General features: G+C 43.5%; 1 protein-coding gene across 7 annotated transcripts in view; it reads left to right on the top strand.

The window, feature by feature from the left end:
* Nucleotides 1–25,117, top strand: part of RIPOR3 (RIPOR family member 3) — a 145,450-nt gene that overhangs the window by 116,933 nt on the left and 3,400 nt on the right. For 4 of the 7 annotated variants that reach the window (XM_058175045.1, XM_058175041.1, XM_058175042.1 and 1 more), the window contains 6 exons: nt 5,850–5,985; nt 7,696–7,857; nt 8,286–8,444; nt 11,492–11,694; nt 14,041–14,124; nt 17,347–17,437. In XM_058175045.1, coding sequence (XP_058031028.1) covers nt 5,850–5,985; nt 7,696–7,857; nt 8,286–8,444; nt 11,492–11,694; nt 14,041–14,124; nt 17,347–17,437 — 835 coding nt within the window. Of the gene's footprint in view, nt 1–5,849; nt 5,986–7,695; nt 7,858–8,285; nt 8,445–11,491; nt 11,695–14,040; nt 14,125–17,346; nt 17,438–25,117 lie in introns of those variants that run through there. The other 3 variants (XR_009154135.1, XM_058175043.1, XM_058175044.1) reach the window with 3 other exon arrangements.

Raw genomic sequence — 25,117 nt, 5'->3', positions numbered from 1 at the left:
GAGTAGGAGGTAGGAAAGAGAAGAGGAAGGAAGAGGGATAGTAGAGGGAGAAGGAAGGTGTAGGGTGGAGGGAGGAGCGGATGTAGATAAGAGAAGGAGAGGAAGGTTTGGAAAGTAAAAGAAGGTAGAAGAGGGAAGAGTGTTAAAAAGGGTGGTGGTGACTGGGCAAGCCCGACTAATTGTATATAACTGTACATTGGATGAATTATTTGATATGATTGTAAAAATAAAACTTTTTATAAAAAAAAAAAAAAAAAGATAAAGTAGACCATAACCTACTACTAGATAAAGTAGAAAAATGTGGGTTAGACAGCACCACCACCAGATGGATTCGTAACTGGCTGACCAACCTCACTCAACGTGTAGTCCTCAACGGAACTACATCCACATGGAAGGAAGTATGCAGTGGAGTACCCCAAGGCTCTGTTTTAGGCCCAGTACTCTTCAACATCTTCATCAATGACTTGGACGAGGGGATAGATGGGGAACTCATCAAATTTGCAGATGACACCAAGCTGGCAGGAATAGCCAACACTCCAGAAGATAGGCTCAAGTTACAGAAAGATCTTGACAGACTTGAACATTGGGCGCTATCTAACAAAATGAAATTCAACAGTGAAAAAAGTAAGGTTCTACATTTAGGCCAAAAAAACAAAATGCACCAGTACCATATATGTGGTACCTTGCTCAATAGTAGTACCTGTGAGAGGGATCTTGGAGTCCTAGTGGATAACCATTTAGATATGAGCCAGCAGTGTGCAGCAGCTGTTAAAAAAGCCAACACAGTTCTGGGCTGCATAAACAGAGGGATAGAATCAAGATCACGGGAAGTGTTAGTGCCACTTTATAATGCCGTGGTAAGGCCACACTTGGAATATTGCATCCAGTTTTGGTCGCCACAATGTAAAAAAGATGTTGAGACTCTAGAAAGAGTGCAGAGAAGATGTTGTGTCTTGTCCGCTCTCACCGCAGCCGGGGTCTGCTTATCTGCTCCCGAACACGGAGGAATGTATGCCTCCCGGCCCCAGTCCTGGCTCCATGCCCAGACAAGCTGCAGAGGAGGGGGCACCTCCCGGTCCCAGCCCTGGCTCCATGCCCAAGCAGGCTGCAGAGGAGGGGCACCTCCGGTCCCAGCCCTGGCTCCATGCCCAGGCAAGCGACAGCTAGACCCCTCCCCCTCCTCCACAGCATGTGAGCCTGAGGAAAGTTTACTTCCAACAGCTGATTGGAGTGACCCTCACATCAGAAGATTGGATAGGCGGAGGCAACAAAGGAAGGGAGGGGCAGGCCTTAATGAGTGCTGAGTCATGGAGCCACACCCCATGGCCTATATAAAGGATCTGCTTTCTGGCAGTCTCTGAGTCAGGCAAAGTCGAACTTATCTTGCTGAAGTCACTTACTGGTCTCCTGCCTGCTCTGAGGACTTTGCTAGGACTTTGGGCAGAGCTGCAGAGGCAAGCCTGATTCGGATTTCCCTGACCCGGCCGTCAGCGGAGGAGTGGGACACGACAGAAGAGCAACAAAGATGATTAGGGGACTGGAGGATAAAACATATGAAGAACGGTTGCAGGAACTGGGTATGTCTAGTTTAACAAAAAGAAGGACTAGGGGAGACATGATAGCAGTGTTCCAATATCTCAGGGGCTGCCACAAAGAAGAGGGAGTTGGGCTGTTCTCCAAAGCACCTGAGGGTAGAACAAGAAGCAATGGGTGGAAACTGATCAAAGAAAGAAGCAACTTAGAACTAAGGAGAAATTTCCTGACAGTTAGAACAATTAATAAGTGGAACGACTTGCCTTCAGAAGTTGTGAATGCTCCAACACTGGAAATTTTTAAGAAAATGTTGGATAACCATCTGACTGAGATGGTGTAGGGTTTCCTGCCTGGGCAGGGGGTTGGACTAGAAGGCCTCCAAGGTCCCTTCCAACTCTGATGTTATGTTATGTTAGGTTATATAGAGTATAGGATAACACTAATGGGATGATATGTAAATGGTCACAGTCATGCACAAGAGTTGAATGAAAATTGTTTAATTGTTAAAATTAAATAAATTTATATTAAAAAAAAGTATAATACAGTAACTTTATAATCTGTGTTGGGGAGATTTTATGGTCTGCAAGCTGTTGAACCATTCAGAAGTCATTGCCAAATGTAAACATGTATGAATGTGACAAAAATATTTTGTGGTATTAGATCAAAGAGTTGGCCAGTGTAATATTTATTTTCCATGCAATAACCAAACAGTTGCCTCTGAGCAGGATGTGAAGTCATAACATTCCTGCACATTTAATGTATACATGTATTGCTTCCAATATATGTATATACACCACATGTTCACTAACTGAGCATTTCATGGCTCGTTTTGCTGATAAAGTTGTCAAAGTCCACTCTGACCTGAAGGGAGATAGAGAATTTCTTGAGATGACAGCAGTGATATCTTGAAATAATGACAGGGAGGGTTGCCTTGTTTTTGAGCCTGAGGGTCTCAAGGAAGAGCTCTGATTTTAGCTTTTAGTTTGGACCTCTTCCTGGCCAGGTTAATGAAAAGGCCAGGGAGATGACTGGGAGCTGGATTCAGGCAAATAATCAGCAATTTTTAAATTATTATTATTATTTTGAGGAAAAGACGTTTTAGGAGCCTTGAAAGACACTTCAGAGAGCCAGGTCTGGACAGATAACTAATGTCTTATCTCCTATTTTCTTTATGGTGGAAGATTGTTGAGAAGATGGTGGCTTGCAGTTACAGAGAGCTCTGGAGCAGGGGTCTCCAATCTTGGCAACTTTAAGACTTGTGGACTTGCCAAGGTTGGAGATCCCTGCTCTGGAGGATACAGGTTATCTGGACCTGTTACAATCTGGGATTAAGATTGTAGATTAAGATGTCCAGTGATTGAATAATCACTGGACATATGCAGTGATTATTCTCATGAACCACTTATATGGGGGTGGGCAGGGGGACAGTAATTATTTTTATCCTTCTAGTCTTCTCAGCACCTTTTGATACTGTCAGTCATCCTTCTGGACAAACTAGAAGGGTTAGACATTGAGTCTGTGGATAGGGACATACAGACTCAACCCAAGCAAGATGGAGAGGCTGTTAGTTCCAAAACCCTCTGCTTTCAGGGTTGCATCAATTCTCAGTGGGGTTGTGCTCCCTCTACAGAGACCATTTTGAGCAAAAAGCAGTCTTGAAACCTCTGATGACTGGTGACTGCCTGCAGTTTGGCAGTTCGATTCCTATTGACTCAAGGTTGGCTCTATCTACCATCTTTCGCAGGTTGGTTAAATGAGGACCCAGTTTGTTGGGGTCAATATGATGACCTTGTAAACTGCTCAGAGAATGCTGTAAAGCACTATGAGGTAGTATATAAGTCTAAGTGCTATTGCTACAGTTTTGCTACCCGTGTTTTCCTGAAAATAAGACCCGGTCTTATATATTTTTTTGCCACCAAAGAGGCACCAGTTCTTATTTTGGGGGGGGGGATGTCCACTGACTCACCTCACTTTGCATGCATCACCCGGCCTTCTTTTCACTGTCAGAGGCCTTCAGGAACTTCTTCTAAGGCCAGCTAGGCTGGCAAGGCTTTCCTGAAGGCCTCTGCAGATGATAACAGAGCTCTGGATCAATCCAGAGCTCTGTTATCAGCTACAGAGGCCCTCAGAAAAGCCTTGCCGGCTGCAGAAGAAATGGGCCGGCAAGACAGCTGTTGCTGCAACTGTCTGTAGGTAAGTAGTATGACAACTCCACCCCCCCATCCCCACCCTAGCTTAATTTTTACCCATGCACCTCGAAGTGGGTGGGATCTTAATTAGGGCTTATATTGGGTGCACATATAAAAATCAAGCTAGGACTTAATTTCGGGGTAGGTCATATTTTCGGGGAAACATGATATATATTTTAGGGGTATAATTGATGATAACCAATTTTGTATCTAAGGTCATGACAAAGAGCTACTACTTTGCTTGTGCTATAGCAGCAAGTACAACTCTTGGCCAGCCAGGAGATGTCCAGAATGCTGAGTCTGCAGCTAGTTATCCACAAGATCACCACAATCCCCGGAGGAGAGAGACCAATTTCTGGAAGAGCCATGATGCTTTGACGCCTGGAGGTCCTATTCATGCTGATTCACAAACAGATCCTCTGGCTAAAAGCCTGTTGCAGTCAGCATATTTTCAATTATAGGAGTCAAAGACTCCTAAGCAAATGTAACAGTCAAAGAGCAGGAATAAAGGTTGAGCTCTTTCGATATAAACCGTGGGGTCTCCCAAGGATTTATAAAGAGCTGAATCCTCCAAAGATTTGTAAAGGAAGAAACGCCTCTTCTCACGTTCATAAAGCATCTGGATTTCACTATAAACATCATTTTGCTGTAGAAACAGATGATCAAAAGTGATTAATACTATGGTTGTGTGAACAAAAAGGAATTCTAAAAGGATTTGTCTAAACGAATGCTGGGCCAAAATCCACCTTGTAATCTCTCAAAGGTTATCATAAGAATCTTCTGCTTTTTTACTTTATGAAAATTCCTTCTGAATTTCTCTTTGAAATTGTGGAGTTTCGCAGAGAGTAGAACATTCACTCATTTCCCTTGGCCCTCTTGTAACTATATATTTACAAGAATACTCCATTCTCCTAAGAACATTACAGTAAAAATCTATTCTGACATTGGATGGGGGGGAATCTAAATTGAAATTGGTAGGAAAAATGTATAACATTACTTGAAAGTGCCTGTATTACTCTGGACTGATTAAATGACTGTTAAATTGGCATATGTTTTCCACTAAAAGCAAGTGTAAAGTGATACCGATTGGAATATAAAATCAGAACTCCATCTCTGTCTCATGGATCTAAGTTGGTAGAGGATAAGCAGCAAAAGGATTTTGTGGGCATGTTGGAAAATATCATACGTAAATAGTGTGGAGCAAAAAATATGTAGGCAGTTCTCAACTTACAACTATTCATTTAGTGACTGTTTAGTTACAAAGGAAAAATGACCATTTTTCACATGACTGTTGCAGCATCTGCATGGTCACATGATCACAATTCAGAGATTTGGCAACTGGCCCATAATTATGATGGTTGTGGGGTCATGTGATCACCTTTTGTGATGTTCTGACAAGCAAAGTCAATGTGGAAGCCAGATTCGCTTAACAAACGTGTTAGTAACATAACAGCTGCAGTGATTCCCTTAATAAGTGTGGCAAGAAAGTATAAAATGGGGCAAAACTCACTTAACAGTTGTCTTACTTAGCAATGAAGATTTTGGGCTCAGTTGTCGTAAATTGAGGAATACCTGTATGCAGTATTCAAGTTAAAAAAAGTTTTAAAGTTTTAAAAAAAGAAAAGTAAAACTGTTGTTATTATAAAAAGATAAAATCTCCTTCAAGAAGTGTTTGATTCTGGCTGATTGTATAGAGTGGCCATTTTTCAGGTAATTGAAAATTAAAATCTTGATTTTTCCCAACCTAACTAGTTTCCGAAGATTAGACAAGATCAGCTAAGTGCTGCTTCCTATCGTGGTAAATATTTTCATATCTGTCTACAAAGATGTGGTATGACTACACTTGAAATATTGCATATATTTTGGCTACCTAACCTCCAAAAAAGATATTTAGTGCTGGCAGATGTGCATAATGGTAAAGTTATCTCTGAACATTTTTCTTTGGCCCCACAGCATAACAACTTCAAGAAGAAAGTGTTTTTAATTTCTGTCCAGGGTTAATAATGGTAGGCAGATTTTATTCCTGACAGCCTTGAAGAATCTTTGCAGCCAGTTCAGCTGATTTTGTGCTTTGTCTAAATTACTGAATATTTATATGTCTCTCTGTCTTTTTCCTTTTGTTTCCAGAAACTCATAAAGCCAAACTTAGCTCCAATTATCCAGGAGAACCTTTTGAAAGAAGTGTCACAACAGAAGCATGTCTTAGAAATAATTTCTGCTCTGGCTTCTCCTGTGCCACGGAAAATAACTTCAGTTGAAGAGAGTAAGTTACAAGCATCTCAGGGCTTGATAGTTGAAACAAGACTATAAATGATGTCTGAACTTTTATCTAGAATCTTCATCCTCGCTGCTTCCCAGCTGTTTCCCTAATGTATTCCATTAGATCAGGTGTCTTCATATTTGGCAACCTAAAGACTTTTGGACTTCAACTCCCAGAGTTCCTCAGCCAGCGAAACTCTGGGAGTTGAAGTCCACAAGTCTTAAAGTTGCCAAGTTTGGAGACCCCTGCATTAGATCATCATCAAAAGAAGGAGCACAGGGGCTCCAGTGGTTGGGGCACTGGGTGGGAGTTTAGCAAGGCCTCATTTGAGATCCGAGAGCTGCCATGGGGCGGGATTGAACTCTCATCCTTCACTCTAGCTCCTGCCGGAGACATGGAAGTAGACCCCAACTGGGCATCCCATGGCCAACTGTGATGTCACAAGCTAATCCTTTCAACCCAGAAGAGCCTCGGACTGCAAACCCCCCCCCCCAAAAAAAAACACACCAAACCCATCAAAATGCTTTGTGGTCCATCATTTTTGTCATTGGGTATGATTGTGCCATGCTTTTTCTGATTTTCCTCTCCCTGGCCGATAACACCTAAAATGACTCCAAAATTAAAGAATACTTTAAAAAAAGTTAAAAATAACTTTGGAATGTTGAAATCTTGGGAGATTTCAAATGTCATGAGATTTAGCATTTCAGTTATCATGAGATATTACTGTTTTCATCTAACAACTTAAAGCGGGCATAAGATTTTAGGCAAGAACACTAAGCTCGCATGACATTTTATTAAATGTATTAAATTTTTTCAAATTTATTTTATTATGGTGCTTCCAAACGGACCACCTGCAGGTTGATTTATTCATCATGTGGTCTGGTTTATTTATCCAAGCTGTGCACTGCCAGAAAAAGTCTCTGGATCAATCACTGCTGTCTTCTAAGTCAGAATTCAAGGCCAAGTAATCATTTGCATAGTTGAACAACCGAATGAATGAAAAGCATCGTTGCTGTTGTTGTGTTGTCGTTGTTGTTACATTTAAATGAGAGCTGGGACAGTAGCAGGTCTAACTGTAGGAGTCAGGTTGTGCTCTCTGGGATCACATCTGTCAGCACTGATCATCTCAACATTTACTACGGCATGCAGTTTGTTTGACCGCATATGGAAAAAAGCATGTGAAATCTGCAATGTCAAGAGCTAGACTAAGGCTCAAAGACTATGTGGTTTTTGCAACTACAGAAGTCTTCATAATGAACTGATTTTTATTTCTGTTTCTTTGCTGCTGGGTGGGTTGGTTTCCCAGTTGTCTGGCAAAACATTTGAGACGTGTCTCTCCCTTCTTTCCTTGTCGTATAATCACTTGAAATTCTGACTCATGGGGTGGGTACTTGAAAGGAATAAAAGACTAGTAGCATAATTTGGTAACATATCAAGCCCAGGCAATCTGGTGCCTTGCAGATCTTTGGGGTTACAAATCCCACAGTCCCCCTACTGTTGATTATGTTGGCTAGAGCTAATGAGAGCTGAAGTCCAAAACATCTGGAGGGCATTAGGCCACCTATTCTTGATCCACACATTCCTATTTTATGCCTTTGCATGTTTGCATATATTCAAAATTGTAGTGGTTCACCTTGGCATCATCTGGTATTCCATTTCCAGCTGAAAGAGAGTTCTAATTCCATTGCTAACTTCCAAAGCTGTCTTTTGCAGTTATCCAAAAAGCCAAAAAGCAAAAACACTGCTTGAAGATCTGGAGTGAATGCACTGAACAGGGAAGCATATTATTCTGTCCAGCAGAAAGATTTTGGACTCCTTTGAAATACATATTGATGTTCAAAACAAAAGAGAAATATCGACATCATCTAGAAAAAGGTACATTTTGAGGTGATCTAATTGTTTCAGTTGTAGCCTCCTGTTCTGTTTTTTGGTATAAAGATCGGCCTTAGAGAATTATTATTTTTGAAGGGCTCTTATTTGACACTTTTGGCTTTTTGATAAAAATACTATTGCTATTGGTAAGTAATTAATTTTGCAATATCAGAGTTTAATATTATATTGTTTTCTATCAAGTAAGCAGCTGTTGATATTTATCTTGCTCCAACATAATTTAACACTTGTATCTATTTACGTAAATGTATAATGCATTTCAGCTCAGGAAATTATAGTTTATAGTACATTACTATAGATTGTTTTGGCATCTTGTGAGTCCACTTGATGGATGGCCTATAACCTTAGAACTAGATAAATAAAGCAATATATTATGGCTAGAACTGAATTCAGCCCATATCCATCCTCTTCAGTTTTGCAGGTATTCCTGGAACAGATAGTTGGAGGCATTTTATTAGGCAACTCAAGAGATCTTCCAGCTGAATCTGTGACATTATTCCAGTTTTACAGCTACCTGGAGAAACACCATGTAAACAACTTGGAAAAATATTTGATCCGATTTGCAAAAGAAGGTAAATGAGTGGATAGATATGGAGAACGAAAATAAAATATAATTGATTCCCAAACCTTAATGTTGAAGTAATTCATGGGAAATTTTGGGTACAAATTAAAACATCCTCTCAATCCTAGATGACCGACTCCAACTTAGCAGTTTTTCCAACTAGGTGGCAATCCATGCTCTGAAAGATCTTGGGGAAAGTTCTATCTTATTGAACTTTTGAAATGAAAATAGCAATTATGGGACTGTCCTGACCTCAGGGCAAACTGCTCCAGAGAGAAAGGCAATTCCCTCTGGATACTTCCTTCACATCTCAAGGGCGGGAATCCACAACATGCCCTCCCACCCACATAGATTCTAGATAGATTCTAGATGTAATGCACGTAGGCTAACTAGCCTAAGTGCATTTTAATTAATTTATTTATTATAATTTTAAATTTTAAAGGGTTTTATTGGTCTATGACCATTTTAGTGAATTGGCCTATTAAATATTTCGTTTTAAATTTTAAATCTGTTATTTATATTTTGTATTTTTTGTTGTTTTATTATGGCTGTAAACCGCCCTGAGTCCTTCGGGAGAAGGGCAGTATAGAAATTAAATTATAAATATAAATAAATAAATAAATAGATGAAGTAGACAGTCTCGCAACCAGGCCAAACACTGAATTTTAAGGTGATAATAATCTAGATTGCTGAGGATAACAATGGGCTGTCTGCTCCTAATGTTGCTATTAGCTTGTAGCTTTTCTATGAAAAACACGTGTAGTCAAGGCCACTGAGCTAGTAATTAGCAAATATCATTGTCCGGTCTTTGTGTCAGAAGCTGTTGAGAAGCTTCCCATAAGGCATCAAGTGTTATCCTTATTTTTTTTCTCACACATATCTTTTTCTCATCCATATCTTTTTTTCTGATCAGCATCAGTAATATGCACTGATTGGCCTGAGCATCATTGTTGCTTCCTAGTTCTGCTGCTCTTGCCAACTAAGTGTATTAGGTAAGTGTTTCCCAATCTTAGCAACTTCCAGATGTGTGAGCTTTGACTTTCAAAATGTTGGCCTTCTTGACTAGGAAACTTTGAAAGATGAAGTCCACTAATCTGGACATTACCGAAGTTGGGAAACACTGCTTTAAAGCCGTGGGGATAATTCCTAAGACTGGAAAATATTAAGACTATACTCAACATAATAAACGCATGGCCATTGTAGCAAAATCTTTTGGGATGTATCTGTTTTAGAATCTAGATTATGTATAGGCTTCTTAGAGAAGTTAATGTTAAAATCATCTAGTACATTTACATTCCATCTTTGTCCCATTGTGAAACACGAGGCATGTGTAGATTCCCTGGATAATTTTCAAATTGATTAAACTTATCCCTTTTACACTTTTTAACAAGTTGGTTTGAAGATATCTGGTATCCTGTGTTACTATTCTTTCACTTCCATCTTGAGGTTCAGAGTTATGCCAGGACTTTAGGTTGTAGTATAGTGGGTCAATGACTTCAGTATGGGATATTAACAGCTACCTGTATGTTGGATGTACAGTGGTGAGATTCAATTTTTTTTTACTGCCGGTTCTATGGGCGTGGCTTGGTAGGCATGGCATGGCAGGGGAAGGATACTGTAAAATCTCCATTCCCTCCCCATTCCAGGGAAAGGTTACTGCAAAATACCCATTTCTTCCTGATCAGCTGGGACTCGGGAGACAGAGAATAGATGGGGGTGGGGCCAGTCAGAGGTGATATTTACCGATTCTCTGAACTACTCAAAATTTCCACTACCGGATCTCCAGAACTGGCCAGAATCTGCTGAAACCCACCTCTGATGTACACTGTTCCAATTATAGAGGGAACTTATCATATGTTTCTTCTTTATGTGTATGTGTGTGTTTGAGTTAATTAATTAATTCCTGGTGACCGCGTAGACCAGGGGTCTCCAACCTTGGTCCCTTTAAGACTTGTGGAAAGCTGACTTGTGCAAAGCTGGCTGAGGAACTCTGTGAGTTGAAGTCCACAAGTCTTAAAGGGACCAAGGTTGGAGACCCCTGGCATAGACAATCCCTGCAATTTTCCTGGCAAAATTTCAGAAGTGGTTTGCCAAGAGTAACTGGCTCAAGGGCACCCAACCAACTTTGTGCCTAGGATGGGACTAGAATCTATGGTCTTCTGGTTTCTATCCTGGTGCATTAGCCACAACACCAAACTGGCTACATTCAGGTTTGCTGCTGAAGAATAAAACCAGAAGAGGACAGTCTTAAGGACCCTTTTCTGAAATTCCCAGAAGCATCTGACAAGGGGAAAAAGAAACAAGAGCAGGAGGCCTTTCAATCTACAGAGATGTTTTAATACTGATTCAGCCCCTAATAGCAAGGGGTTGTATTCACTTACCTTCGCTACCAGTTCACAAATGTGAGTGCACACGCAGGGCCTTCCGCGCATGCGCAGAGCGTCAAAAAAGTGAATAAATGGGAAATGATTACATCTGGGCAGGTGGGCGGAGCCACCTGCAGCCGCTGCTACCAGTTCGTCTGAACCGGATATAACCGGCTGAATACCACCACTGACTTAGACTTATATACCACTTCACAGTGCTTTACAGCCCTCTCTAAGCGGTTTACAGAGTCAGCCTATTGCCCACAACAATCTGGGTCCCCATTTTACCTATCTTGGAAGGATGGAAGGCTGAGTCAAACTTGAGCCTGGTGAGATTCAAACTGCCAAATTACAGGCAGCCGGCAGTCACCAGAAGTAGCCTGCAGTACTGCACTCTCACCACTGCGCCACCGGGGCTCTTGCTAATGCTCCAGTTCAACCGTCTGGAAGTAGTGTTTTAGCTTTGATTGGAAAGATCCCTTTGTGCCTGTTTCCTTGGAAAGAATACTTCTAGATCCAGTAGTTAGCATAGCGGACTAATGGCTTGACCAGAAATGGTAACTTTTAAGACCGCATATAGTTTCGGATTTCAGATTAAATCTCCATTTTTTAAAAAGCAATTCTTTTGCCACGTTATTTTGGTGTTTTTTTTCTGAGCCTCTCTACATACGGCTGAATTCTTTTCCTCCAGTGATATTGACAGAGGACCTGCAGCGTCCTGGGAGAATGAAGAAAATAAAGAAGCTGAAAGGGAAGCAGCTGAATCAGTTGGAACCTCTGCCTCAGACCTTACGGCTCCTTGCGGTCCTGCAGCTTGATGAGAATCATCGTATAGGCAAAGCGGCCACCTTGTGCCTTTCTCGTGCAGCAGCCAACCGGAATTTCAGGGAAAAAGTAGGAGCTTCCCCCTTTCCTTAGAATGTCCCACTAGCTGCACCCTGGGAATATATGTATCTCTCCTTTTCTTTCTTTTTCTTTTTCTTTTGGAATCAAGTTTTACTGAATTTTTTCTTTCACATACCCCCCCCACATATTTTATGAACAGAGTATTGACCATATCATATCTTATAACTTGTTATATCCAAATACATTTTACATAGTTACAAATTCTGCCAATATATTCTTTTTCCATATTTTTTCATCATATCTTAATAGTTCTATGCTTATTATATAAACAACATCTTCTTCTGCCCTCAAATGCTAATTTTTCCTTTTTTAATCATATATATAATTCTCTTTTAACTTTCATAATAATTCATTCTTTATCCTGATAGATTTAAACGTGTTCGGGGTTGCCTTTCTTCCATTTCATCTTTTTGTTTTACAGCAATCTTTCTTCTCTCTCTCCTCTCATTCCTCTCTCCCTTCTTTTATCCTTCCTACTTTCTTCTTTCCTACTCTCCTACTCCTTCTCTACTTCCTCTTCCTTTCGCCCCCTCCTCCTTTCTTCCCCTGGGAATGTATCTCTGTGCATTTCGGTACCTATAGTATACAGGAAGTCTGGAGATGGCAGTATAGAATAGAATAACACAGTTGGAAGGGGCCTTAGAGGTCTTCTAGCCCAACCCCCTGCTTAGGCAGGAAACTCTACATCACTTCAGACAAATGGTTATCCAACATCTTCTTAAAAACTTCCAGTGCTGGAGTATTCACAACTTCTGGAGGCAAGTTGTTCCACTGATTTAAGTGTTCTGTCAGGAAATTTCTCCTTAGTTCTAAGGTGCTTCTCTCCTTGATTAGTGTCCATCCATTGCTTCTTTTCCTGCCCTCAGGTGCTTTGGGGAATAGTTTGACTCCCTCTTCTTTGTGGCAGCCCCTGAGATATTGAAACACTGCTATCATGTCACCCCTAATTCTTCTTTTCACTAGACTAGACATACCCAATTCCAGCAACAGTTCTTTATATGTTTTAGCCTCCAGTCCTCTAATCATCTTTGTTGGTCTTCTTTGTTGCACTGCTTTGTTGACAGTGGCTCCCAATGTAGTGCCATGTAAACCCCAGCCAGTATAGGTACAGGTAGTCCTTGACTTACAATGGTTCATTTAGTGACATTCGGAATTACATCAGCACTGAGAAAAGTGACTTATGACCATTTTTCACACCTACAACTGTTGCCGCATCCTCCATGGTCACATGAACACAATTCAGACACCTGGTAACTAACTGTGACAGTTGCAGTGTCCCAGAGTCATGTGATCACCTTTTGTGACCTTCTGACAAGCAAAGTCAAAACGGAAGTCAGATTCACTTAATAACCATGTTATTAAGTTAACCTTAGTGATTCACTTATCAACTGTGGCAAGAAAGGTCATACAGTGGGGCAAAACTCACTTAATAAATGTCTCACATAGCAACAGAAATGTTGGACTCAATTTTGATTGCAAGTCAAGGATTATCTGTATTCTTTATGCATCTGGAACAAGTGCCCTTAATGTAGTGATTAATTCTTTTTATATTCTACTGATCTCCTGCTAACATGCATCACTTCCTTCCTCCGTTTATAATTTTTATAGTAATCTAGGTCAGGTAAACTAACCCAAGCGAAGATGTTTTATACAGATTCATCAACTATATGACGAACCAGCGGTAGAATAGAATAATAGAGTTGGAAGGGGCCTTGGAGGTTTTCTAGTCCAACCCCAAGCAGGAAGACCCTCCATAATTTCAGACAAATGGTTGTCCAATCTCTTCTTTAAAACCTCTAGTGAGGGAGTGCCTACAATTTCTGAAGGCAAGTTGATCCAATTGTGTTTCTTCTTTCAAAGCCCAATACTTTGAGCCAGCTTTCCTTATCCCAGATTCAGCGCGTTACATTCCTATGATTTCCCACTTCCACTAAGAATGTGCTGAACTGGGAATTAAGAGATTTATACACCAGGTCTTTCCAGGGTAGAGCCAGATTGAAGAAAACCAGTGTTTCTCAACCTTGGCAACTTGAAGGCGTCTGGACTTCAACTTCCAGAAATTCCCAGCTGGCAAGGTTGAGAAATGCTGTATCTTTATTTGCAAAGGAAAGACAAAAAGCAGGATCACAGACAGGCCTAGAATTCCCTTTAAGGCTGCTAAATTACAATTTTTTCTCCAGCTTGGTGCTTTTCAGATGTGTAGGGATTACAACTGGGAGGGAATGCTGGGAGTGGTAGTTCCTACCCATCTCGGTTAGGATTAGGGCATTTATGCTAAAGTATTTTTTTTAAAGAAGAAATATTAACAGCCTTGTTACATTCTTTTTACTACAGGCTCTTCCTTTTTACACAGATCTCTTAAGCAACAATGATGCCAAACTACAGCAAGCCGCTTGTCTAGCCCTCAAAAACCTCAGAGTGAGTGCTTTTAAAGAAATGTTTAGACCAGTGGTTCTCAAACTGTGGTCTTGCGGGGGGGGGGGGGGGGGAGAAGAGCAAATAAATGCTTTAAAATTTCTCAGTCTTAATTTCTAATACAGTAAATACTGATAGATATGACAGTTCAGCGGTTCGAATCCCTAGCGCCGCGTAACGGAGTGAGCTCCCGTTACTTGTCCCGGCTTCTGCCAACCTAGCAGTTCGAAAGCACGTAAAAAATGCAAGTAGAAAAATAGGGACCACCTTTGGTGGGAAGGTAACAGCGTTCCGTGCGCCTTTGGCATTTAGTCAGACGGCCACATGACCATGGAGAGGTCTTCGGACAGCACTGGCTCTTTGGCTTAGAAACAGAGATGAGCACCGCCCCCTACAGTCGGAAATGACTAGCACGCATGTGCGGAGCAACCTTTACCTTTATCATTTTTAAGAATGTAAAAGACCAAAAAGTTTGAGGACCTCTGCTCTGGAGCATGCTGGCTGGGAAATTTTGGGATTTGAAGTCCACACATCTTAAAGTTTGCAAGTTTGAAAAACATTGCTTTAGAATGTCCCAAAGGTGCTTTTTCAAGAAGCAACTGGACTTTCTGGTTTTTCTTTGGAGATATTTTGTTTTTTGCTTCTTCAGCTCTTCTTGGATGAGAAGCGAAACATCTCCAAAGAAAAATCAGAAAGTCCAGTTGCCTCTTGAAAAAGCACCTTTGGGACAACCATGACCTGGATGATTGAGAATCTCCATAGATTGCTTTAAGAATAATCTTGAGGAAAGGGACTGTTTGAATAGGTTTCATTAACAGCCAGCAGAGGGTGTGCAAATTCTTCCTCAAGAGAATTTAAGGCATGTTGTCTGTTCTCGGAATCCTCCTAAGGGCTCCACTAAGGGGCATCTGTCACATGGCTCCTGATCTGGGATCTTCTTATGGTTATTCTGTGATCAGGTCATCTATTGGCCTGGACATCGGAACATTCACGATTTCGCCTGGCTGTAACCTCAGTGCAGACTTTTTTTGGCCAACCTTAAGCTGTGGAAATCAGTAACTTCCTTTTGAGGTCCAGTTCACTGCATATAACTGTGAAAACCTTTTGCAGACTGGTTAGCCTTCACTGAAATGATGGTTCCTGATAATCGAGGAGAATTTTTAGCATTGCAATATGGGCAAAAGGTCCCTGTTGGCTTTCTTAGAAAAGAAATTGAACTGTTGCAGTCCAATGTTCTGTGTTAGAGGGCCAAATCCAGAAAAAGGAAAAAAAGTAAGCAGGGAGAATAGAGAGAAGGACAAGAGGCAGTGGTGGGAATAAAATTAGTAACTTTCTGGGAAGTTAGTGCTATTTTGGGATTGAAAATGCTTCCATCCACCCCTCCTGCAGCTGTTTTGCAAGAGAACTGGCAGAATGGTTTCAAAATTCCAAATGGACCCATTTCCCCTCCCCAAAATTGGAGAACTGTTTTAGGTCAGGGGTCTTCAACCTTAAATACTCAAAGAGCCATTTGGACCATTTCCCAGAGGAAAGAAGATACCGGGAGCCACAAAACCTGGGCCAACTCGACATCACTCACTTCCACCAGTCACACGACTCCCCTAGCCACGGCTACCCAGCTGGTCATTAGGGCAAAGAACCAGTTGTTAAAAAACACCGGGAACCACAAAACCCTTTTGACATCTCTCTCTCTTCCCCTCTTTCTGTCTCTGCCCTGGCCACTTGTCCATCTTTTGCCGTTGCCCTTACCTTCTCAGGCCAAGTGAGGAGTCATTGGGAGGGGAGGATGAGGATGAGGGGTGGGGCCAGCCAGTGGTGGGATCACCCGACAGGGAGCCACAGCAGTGTGTCCAAAGAGCCACATGTGGCTCTGGAGCCACAGGTTGCTGACACCCAGTTTAGGTAATAAAATTTGCACTTAGAGGCATTTGATGTAGGTGTAACCTAGAAACCAGGAGACCTCTCTTAGGTATGAAAATCAGCTGGGTAACTTTGGGTAAGTCACACTCTCTCAGCCCAACCCATCTCACAGGACTGTTGTGGGGAAAATAGGAGAATGTAGGAATATTTACGTATGTTTGCCTCCCTTATTTTATTTATTTTATTTTTATTTTATTTATTTTATTAGATTTTTATACCGCCCTTCTCCCGAAGGACTCAGGGCAGTGTACAGCCAAAAGATAAAAACCCAATATATATACAATTAAAACAAAAAATTTAAAACAAAGCATATTACAAAATGGCCGACATATAAAAATTTAAAAGAGCTGTATACAAACAAGGCAGGATGAACATGTACCAGGTAGTCCTTGACTTACCACAGTTTGTTCAGTGACTGTTCAAAGTTACGATGGGCACTGGAAAAAAATGGCTTATGACCATTTTAGCACTTACAATCATTGTAGCATCCCTGTAACCACCTAATCAAAATTTGGATGCTTGGCAATTGACTCACATTGATGACGGTGGCAGTGTCCCAAGGTCATCTGATCCCCTTTGGTGATCTTTTCTGACAAGCAAAGTGAACAGGGAAGCCAGATTCCCTTAAAAAAACCGTGTCACTAATTTAACGACTGCAGCGATTCACTTAACAACCGTGGCAAGAAAGGTCATAAAATGGGACAAAACTCATCTAGCACCCAGTCTCCCTTAGCACCTAGACTAGCACCTAGTCTCCCTTAGCAACAGAAATTTTGGGATCAATTGTGGTCGTAAGTGGAGGACTACCTGTCTTGGTAAATTATGATAGACCAAGAGCATGTGATTGGCTGTCCCTGGTTTGCAGTGGGGATTCTCTCGTCTGACTGATGTATTACAAACTGCCAGATGGTTGATTGTATTGCTCTAGCTCAGGGGTCTCCAACCTCGGCAACTTTAAGCCTGGCGGACTTCAGCTCCCAGAATTCCCCAGCCAGCTTTGCTGGCTGGGAAATTCTGGGAGTTGAAGTCCACCAGGCTTAAAGTTGCCGAGGTTGGAGATTCCTGAGCTAGCTTTCTGAGATGGAGAATGGGCAGAATGGCCCTTAAGAATGGCCCTTAAGAAAACAAAGATGCAAATAAAATTCTCCATCGAAATATACTGAACTTGTCCTTTCTTTACAGAAGGCCATACATTTTAGTTTACTGTAGTCAGAGGTTAGCTACCCTCAAAGAGATGTGGCGGGGTTAAGAATTGGGAGAAACAACTTAAAACATGGTTTTTGAAATGTTTCTTTTATCGAACAGGGCATCGAAAGTCTAGAGCAAATTGCCACCCTCTGCCAATCAGAAACGGAGGAAGTAAGGACCACTGCCAGAGAAGCGACCCTTTCGTTCGGTAAATACTTCCACGATTCTCTGCTTAGGTGTTCTGAGTGATAATGAATAGCAAGTCCTCGTTTCGCGATCACAAATGGATATGGCAACTCTGTCAGGAAGTGAAGCACCACTGAGTGAAACCATGATTGTATTTATGATCTCACTTCAGTTTTCCTTTGCTTTACATACCTGCAAAGCTTTCTGGCTAGGCTTTATAGACCTAAAAATGGAACGGAACAGAACTGTTTATTGGCCAAGTGTGATTGGACAAACAAGGAATTTGTGTCCTGTGCATAAGCTGTCAGTGTACATACAGATATCAAAGAAAATATAATCATAAGATACCAATAAGAGACAGTAGAACAAAAGATGAGAAGGATAATAATAATACAGTCGTACTACATGGGTAAATATCCTTATAACTGTCTGGTTTGGTTCTGCAACCCTCTGCCAATCCAATAAGGCCCCCCTAATACACGATCTTATCCAGGGGGGCGCCGCGGATCTTATAGGCGTTACGGAGACCTGGTTGGGCACTGAAGGGGGCGTGCCCCTGGTCGAAATGTGCCCACCGGGTTTCCGTGCATTCCATCAGCCGAGGGCCCAGGGTAGGGGTGGGGGTGGCGGTTGCTATTAAAGAGTCTAGAGCCGAGGAGACCACTGTACCTCAGATTGCGGGTGTGAATCCCTCTTTGTGAGATGGGGTCATAGGTGTCAGATGGGCTTGCTGGTCACGTACCTGGCTCCTTGCTGCGTGACAGCTGCCCTGCCGAGCTCCTGGAGGTGCTTGCCGGGTGGCAGTGGAGACCCCCAGCCTTTTAGTCATGGGGGACTTTAACTTGCCATCTGCCGGCTCGTCATCGACAGTGGCTCGGGAGTTCATGGCTTCCATGACGGCCTTGGACCTGACTCAAGTAGTTGATGGCCCCACTCACATCGGGGGTGGCACTCTGGATCTTATTTTTATCTCTGGTCAGTGGTTGAAGGATCTGGATTTGAGAGATGTAGTCATAGAACCTTTGTCATGGTCAGATCACTCTCTCCTTCGCCTGGACTTTCTGACCGCCACTCAACACCGCAGGGAGACGGAACCACAACGTTGGTTCCGTCCCAGGCGCCTGATGGACCCGGAGAGGTTCCGGACGGAGCTTGGGCCACTTCCTGAGGGTCTGGCTCACGGCACGGCAGAGGAACTAGCCGCAGCCTGGCACCGGCCGGCGGCGGGGGCTTTAGACCGTGCCGTGCCCCTGCGCCCTCTGACCCGGCGCAGATCCCAACCGGCTCCTTGGTCCTCCGAGGAGCTGAGGGGGATGAAACGCCGGAGAAGACGCCTAGAGAGCTCCTGGAGGTCTAGCCGTTTAGAAGCTGATCGGACACTAGTTAGGTCCTATACTAGGACCTACCTAGTGGCACTGAGAAGCGAGGCGTTGCTCGCCTCCTCCCTCATTGCGTCGGCAGATAACCGCCCAGCCGCCCTGTTTGGGTGACCCGTTCCCTCCTTCACCAGGGGAGCGGGATGACCCGTGCAGGGGCGTGCTGAGGAGTTTAACGGTTATCTATACGATAAAATCGTTCAGCTTCGAGACGGTCTAGACCAAAATTGCGGCGATTCAGATGAGGCGTCTGAGGGTGGTCTTGGTGACATTTGTTGGGATGAGTTTGACCCTGTGGCTCCCGAGGACATGGACAGGTTGTTGGGTAGGCTGGATGCCTGCGTGTTTACTGGACCCGTGCCCCTCCTGGCTGGTGCTGGCCACTCAGGAGGTGACACGAGGCTGGCTCCAGGCGATTACGAGTGCCTCCTTGTTGGAGGGAGTCTTTCCGGCCGCCTTGAAAGAGGCGGTGGTGAGGCCCCTCCTCAAGAAGCCCTCCCTGGACCCGGCTGTCTTAGGTAATTATCGTCCGGTCTCCAACCTTCGCTTCGCGGCGAAGGTTGTAGAGAGTATGGTGGCATATCAGTTTCCTCTGCACCTGGATGAAACTGTCTATCTAGACCCGTTCCAGTCCGGTTTCCGGCCCGGTTACAGCACGGAGACGGCTTTGGTCGCGTTGGTGGATGATCTCTGGAGGGCCAGGGATAGGGGTTGTTCCTCTGCCCTGGTCCTATTAGACCTCTCAGCGGCTTTCGATACCATCGACCATGGTATCTTGCTGCGCCGGTTGGGGGGATTGGGAGTGGGAGGCACCGTTTATCGGTGGTTCCCCTCCTATCTCTCCGACCGGCCGCAGACGGTGTTGACAGGGGGGCAGAGGTCGGCCCCGAGGCGCCTCACTTGTGGGGTGCCGCAGGGATCGATTCTCTCGCCCCTTCTGTTCAACATCTATATGAAGCCGCTGGGTGAGATCATCAGTGGCTTCGTGTGAGGTACCAGCTGTGCGCTGATGACACCCAGCTGTACTTTTCACACGGGCCACCCCAATGAAGCTATCAAGTGCTGTCCCGGTGTTTGGAGGCCGACGGGTCTGGATGGGGAGAAACAGGCTCAAGCTCAATCCTCCAAGACTGAGTGGCTGTGGATGCGGCATCCCGGTACAGTCAGCTGAGTCCTCGGCTGACTGTTGGGGCGAGTCATTGGCCCGATGGAGAGGTGCGCAATCTGGGCGTTCTCCTGGATGAGCGGCTGTCTTTTGAAGACCATTTGACGGCCGTCTCCAGGAGAGCTTTCACCAGGTTCGCCTGGTGCGCCAGTTGCGCCTTTCTAGACCGGGATGCCTTATGCACGGTCACTCACGCCCTCGTGACGTCTCGCCTGGATTACTGCAATGCTCTCTACATGGGGCTCCCTTGAGGGGCATCCGGAGGCTTCAGTTGGTCCAGAATGCGGCTGCTGGTGATAGAGGAGCCTCGGGGCTCCGTGTTACACCTATCCTGCGCAGACTGCACTGGCTACCTGTGGCCTTCGGGTGCGCTTCAAGGTGTTGGTGACAATCTTTAAAGCTCTCCATGGCATAGGGCCGGGCTATTTACGGGACCGCCTACTGCTTCCAAATACCTCTCACCGACCCGTGCGCTCCCACAGGGAGGGACTCCTCAGGGTGCCGTCAGCTAGGCAGTGCCGTCTGGCGACACCCAGGGGGAGGGCCTTCTCTGTGGGGGCTCCACCTCTGGAACGAACTCCCCAGGACTTCGTCAACTTCCGGACCTCCGAACCTTTCGTCATGAGCTTAAACGCACTTATTCATCTGCGCGGGACTGGATTAGATTTTAAAGTTATTGGTTTTAAGGGGTTTTTTATTATTTATATTGTTTTTAAATTAGGCAATAGAATAAGTTTTTTAATTGTTGTTTTTTAATTTGTATTTATATGTATTTTAACTGCCTGTGAACCGCCCTGAGTCCTTAGGGAGATAGGGCGGTATATAAATTTGAAAAAATAAATAAATAAAATAAATAAATAAATAAGACAGACACAGACTTCAGAGGATAATTAGTACTGCAGAAAAAAACAATGGCTACCAACCTGCCTTCCATTGAGGACCTGTATACTGCACGAGTCAAAAAGAGGACTGTGAAAATATTTACAGAACCTTTACATCCTGGACCTAAACTGTTCAACTCCTACCCTCAAAACGACGTTATAGGGCACTGCACACCAGAACAACTAGACACAGGAACAGTTTCTTCCCGAATGCCATCACTCTGCTAAACAAATAATTCCCTCAACAGTGTCAAACTATTTACTAAATCTGCACTACTATTATTATTAGTCTTCTCATTATTCCTATCATCCATCTCCTCCCACTTACAACTGTATGACTGTAACTTTGTTGCTTGTATCCTTATGATTTATATTGATATTGATTGTTGCCTGATTGCTTGTTTGTAGCCTATGACTATCATTAAGTGTTGTACCTTAGAATTCTTTTATGTACACTGACAGTATATGCACAAGACAAATTCCTTGTGTGTCCAATCACACTTGGCCAATAAAAAATTCTATTCTATTCTATTCTATTCTATTCTATTCTATTCTATTCTACTCTACTCTACTCTACTCTACTCTACTCTACTCTACTCTACTCTACTCTACTCTACTCTACTCTACTCTACTCTACTCTACTCCACTCCACTCCACTCCACTCCACTCCACTCTACTCTATTCTATATGTAAGACATTACTGTGGGACGTAGGTGTTCAGTTTTAGGTTTTAGCGACCTAAAATAGGTAGTAGCTAACTGTTGATTACCTGCAAGTATAGCAAGTATAGCAAGTAAAAGAAGTGGAGCTTCTAGAGTTGATCCTCTTAGTGAGCGTGGGTGTTGCACCAAGATATAAATATCGCCTGCTCTAAAGAACTGACTTGCCTCTTGCCATTGGATTATATCTTTTAAGTATCTTTTTTTTCCTTATGCCATACCTAAAATTATCTCTGCCATCTCCTCTGCTGCCCCTCAAGCTCTAAGTTCCAGTTTCAGATTCTTATATGTGTAAAAGCAAACATGGTGTGAAGCAACATTGTTGTGGTTGTTCTCTCTTTAATCCCAAGCATTGTTCTGGTCCCCATAAACACACCAAAGACATTTAGAACACGAAATACTAGGAGGTTGCAGTCCATTGTTTTCATGGAAGTGTATTCATTTCAAAAAGAAAACTAAATGGTGGAGATTATACAACAAAGGTAAAGGACACAGCAAGGAGCAACTTCATTAGTTTGGATCCTGCTAATTAGGTATTTAGTGCTAGTCTTTACCTCATAGGCAGTCACTGAGAGGGCCCATTACAAAAACTGGGCACCCTTGCTTTATTATTTTGTTTTATTATTTGTCACATTTTGAAACGCCCCCTCTCCCTCACAAAGATGCTCGCTTCAGCCAATATAGTCAAACTTGATGGGAATTGTATTCCAATAATACATGGAGGCTCACAAATTTTCCTTCTTTCCACAATGCCCTGATTCAGAGGTTAACTTCTGCCATTCTAGTAAGCCTGATTTTGTCCACAAATGCAGGGGTGACATTCTGATGACAGATAGGAATTATTTTGTCTTGGTGCAGCTGGTGCTAGAAAGAAAACACAAACACAAAACACAACACCCCCCACACACACAAAAACTGCCTTCTATTCAGTAATATAGAAATGGGGAACTAAATGCTCCAGCAGCTGTGAAACCAGAGAAGTTTTTATTTACTTATGGGATTTACTCCCCACCTTTCACCTATCTGTTATAACAGATTCAAGAAAGAAGAATTGATGGTTGGGCCTCTTTTGATAGCAACAGTAAAGGAAATTGGAAAACCCGATTTACAAGCTACTTACTATGTAGCGCTAGAAAAACAACTGAAATGAAATTGCAAATCTATGGAATCTCCAGAAATTTCCTTTGAATGGTCACTTCAAGTAGTTTTCTTAACTTCCTTTTAAAACCATATATTCCTTACTGAACTTTATAAAATTATCCAGTTTGGGATTATAACCAATGCGGAATGCTAGAACTATAATTATTAGGTATATTATGCTTAATGTTTGCAGGTAACTTCTTGGCTCCCATTGGGTTCTCTATTCCACCTTACTTCACTTTTTAAAAAAAGATGTAAAAGTCAGTGAGGAGTTGATATGCCAGATTTATTCCCAAGAATAACTTTGGAGCCAACATCAGCATTCCTAGAAAATAAACCCAGAAGAAAGCTGTAGTTTAATTCTTGGCTTGGTATCTGCCTTTCTCTTGACTTGGAACAGCCTTTCTTAGGAATTATGGGTGACCCCAATCCTGTTGGTCTTCTGGGAAGCCATGAAGATCTAAGTTTTCATCCTGAGCCAGTAAGTACTGGCATTTATGGATGTTGGGGGGCATTGAATGATATGAGACATGAAAGTGATTGGCCTAGATTATGTTTCATGTTTATATTTTTGCTCACCATCCAGAGTGCCTCTGCTTAGATGGATTACCATATACATTTATTTATTTATTTATTTATTTATTTATTTATTTATTAAATTTCTATACCGCACCATCTCCCAAAGGACTCAGGGCGGTTCACAGCCATATTAAAATACACAATACCAATATAAATATAATAAATAACAATATTAAAAACAATTAAAACCAAATATTTGATGGCCAAATCATTAAAACGGTAAAAGACCGATTTAAAACCCATTTAAAATTTCACTAAAATATTTCTTAGGCTAGTCTAGCTCGATGGAATAATAAGGTCTTCAGTTCACGTTTGAAGGCCCGGAGGTCGGGGAGTTGTCGTAACCCGGAGGTAGCTCGTTGCATAGGGCTGGTGCTGCCACAGAGAAGGCCCTCCCCCTGGGGGCCGTCAACCTACATTGTTTGGTCGACGGCACCCTGAGGAGGCCCGCTCTGTGGGAGCGCACAGGTCGTTGGGAGGCAATCGGTGGCAGAAGGCGGTCTCGTAGATATCCCAGTCCTAAGCCAGGGAGCGCTTTAAAGATGGTGACCAACACCTTGAATTGCACCTGGAAGGCCACCGGCAGCCAGTGTAGGCCGCGCAGGATAGGTGTTATATGGGAGCAACGCGGTGCTCCCTCTATCACCCGCGCGGCTGCATTCTGGACTAGCTGGAGCCTCCTGGTGCTCTTCAAGGGGAGCCCCATGTAGAGAGCATTGCAATAGTCCAGGCGGGAAGTGACGAGGGCGTGAGTGACCGTGCATAAGGAGTCCCGGTCAAGGAAGGCGCACAACTGGCGAATCAGGTGAACCTGATAAAATGCTCCCCTGGCAACGGCCGTCAAATGTTCCTCTAAGGACAGCCGATCATCCAGGAGAATGCCTAAGTTGTGCACCATTCCCCTGAGGGTCAGGACTTCCCCCCCAACAGTCAGCAATGGTGTAAGCTGACTGTACCGGGACACCGGAACCCAAAGCCACTCTGTCTTGGAGGGGTTGAGTTGGAGCCTGTTTCTCCCCATCCAGACCTGCACGGCCTCAAGACACCAGCCCATCACTTCAACGGCTTCGTTGGGGTGGTTCGGGGTGGAAATGTACAACTGAGTATCGTCAGCGTACAGATGATAATCCACCCCGAAACCACGGATAACCTCACCCAGCGGCTTCATGTAGATGTTGAACAGGAGAGGCGAGAGAACAGATCCCTGAGGCACCCCACAAGTGAGGCGCCTTGGGGTCGATCTCTGCCCTCCTGCCAACACCGTCTGTGAACGGTCAGAGAGATAGGAGGAGAACCACCGATAAATGGTGCCTCCCACCCACAATCCCTCCAACCGCTGCAGCAGGATACCATGGTCGATGGTATTAAAAGCCGCCGAGAGATCTAACAGAACCAGGACAGAGGAACATCCCCTGTCCCGAGCCCTCCAGAGGTCATCCACCAACGCGACCAAAGCCGTCTCGGTGCTGTATCCGGGTCTGAAACCAGACTGGAACGGGTCCAGATAGACAGTTTCCTCCAGGTATTGAGGAAGCTGATACACCACCACACTCTCAACAACCTTCGCCGAAAAGCGAAGGTTGGAGACTGGATGATAGTTCGCTAATACAGCTGGGTCCAGGGAGGGCTTCTTGAGGAGGGGCCTCACCACCACCTCTTTCAAGGCGGTGGGGAAAATGCCCCCCAACAAAGAAGCGTTAGTAACTCCCAGGAGCCAGCCTCGTGTAACCTCCCATGTGGCCAGTACCATCCAGGAGGGACACGGGTCCAATAAACGTGGTGGGATTCAACCTACCCAACAACCTGTCCATTTGTTTCATACATCAATAAACTGAAGTCAAA

The sequence above is a fragment of the Ahaetulla prasina genome, chromosome 3 (assembly GCF_028640845.1).
Source record: "Ahaetulla prasina isolate Xishuangbanna chromosome 3, ASM2864084v1, whole genome shotgun sequence".
In the NCBI taxonomy this organism is placed as follows: domain Eukaryota; kingdom Metazoa; phylum Chordata; class Lepidosauria; order Squamata; family Colubridae; genus Ahaetulla; species Ahaetulla prasina.
The sequence above is the reverse complement of the archived record's forward strand: the minus strand, read 5'-3'. Positions and strand labels throughout refer to the sequence as shown.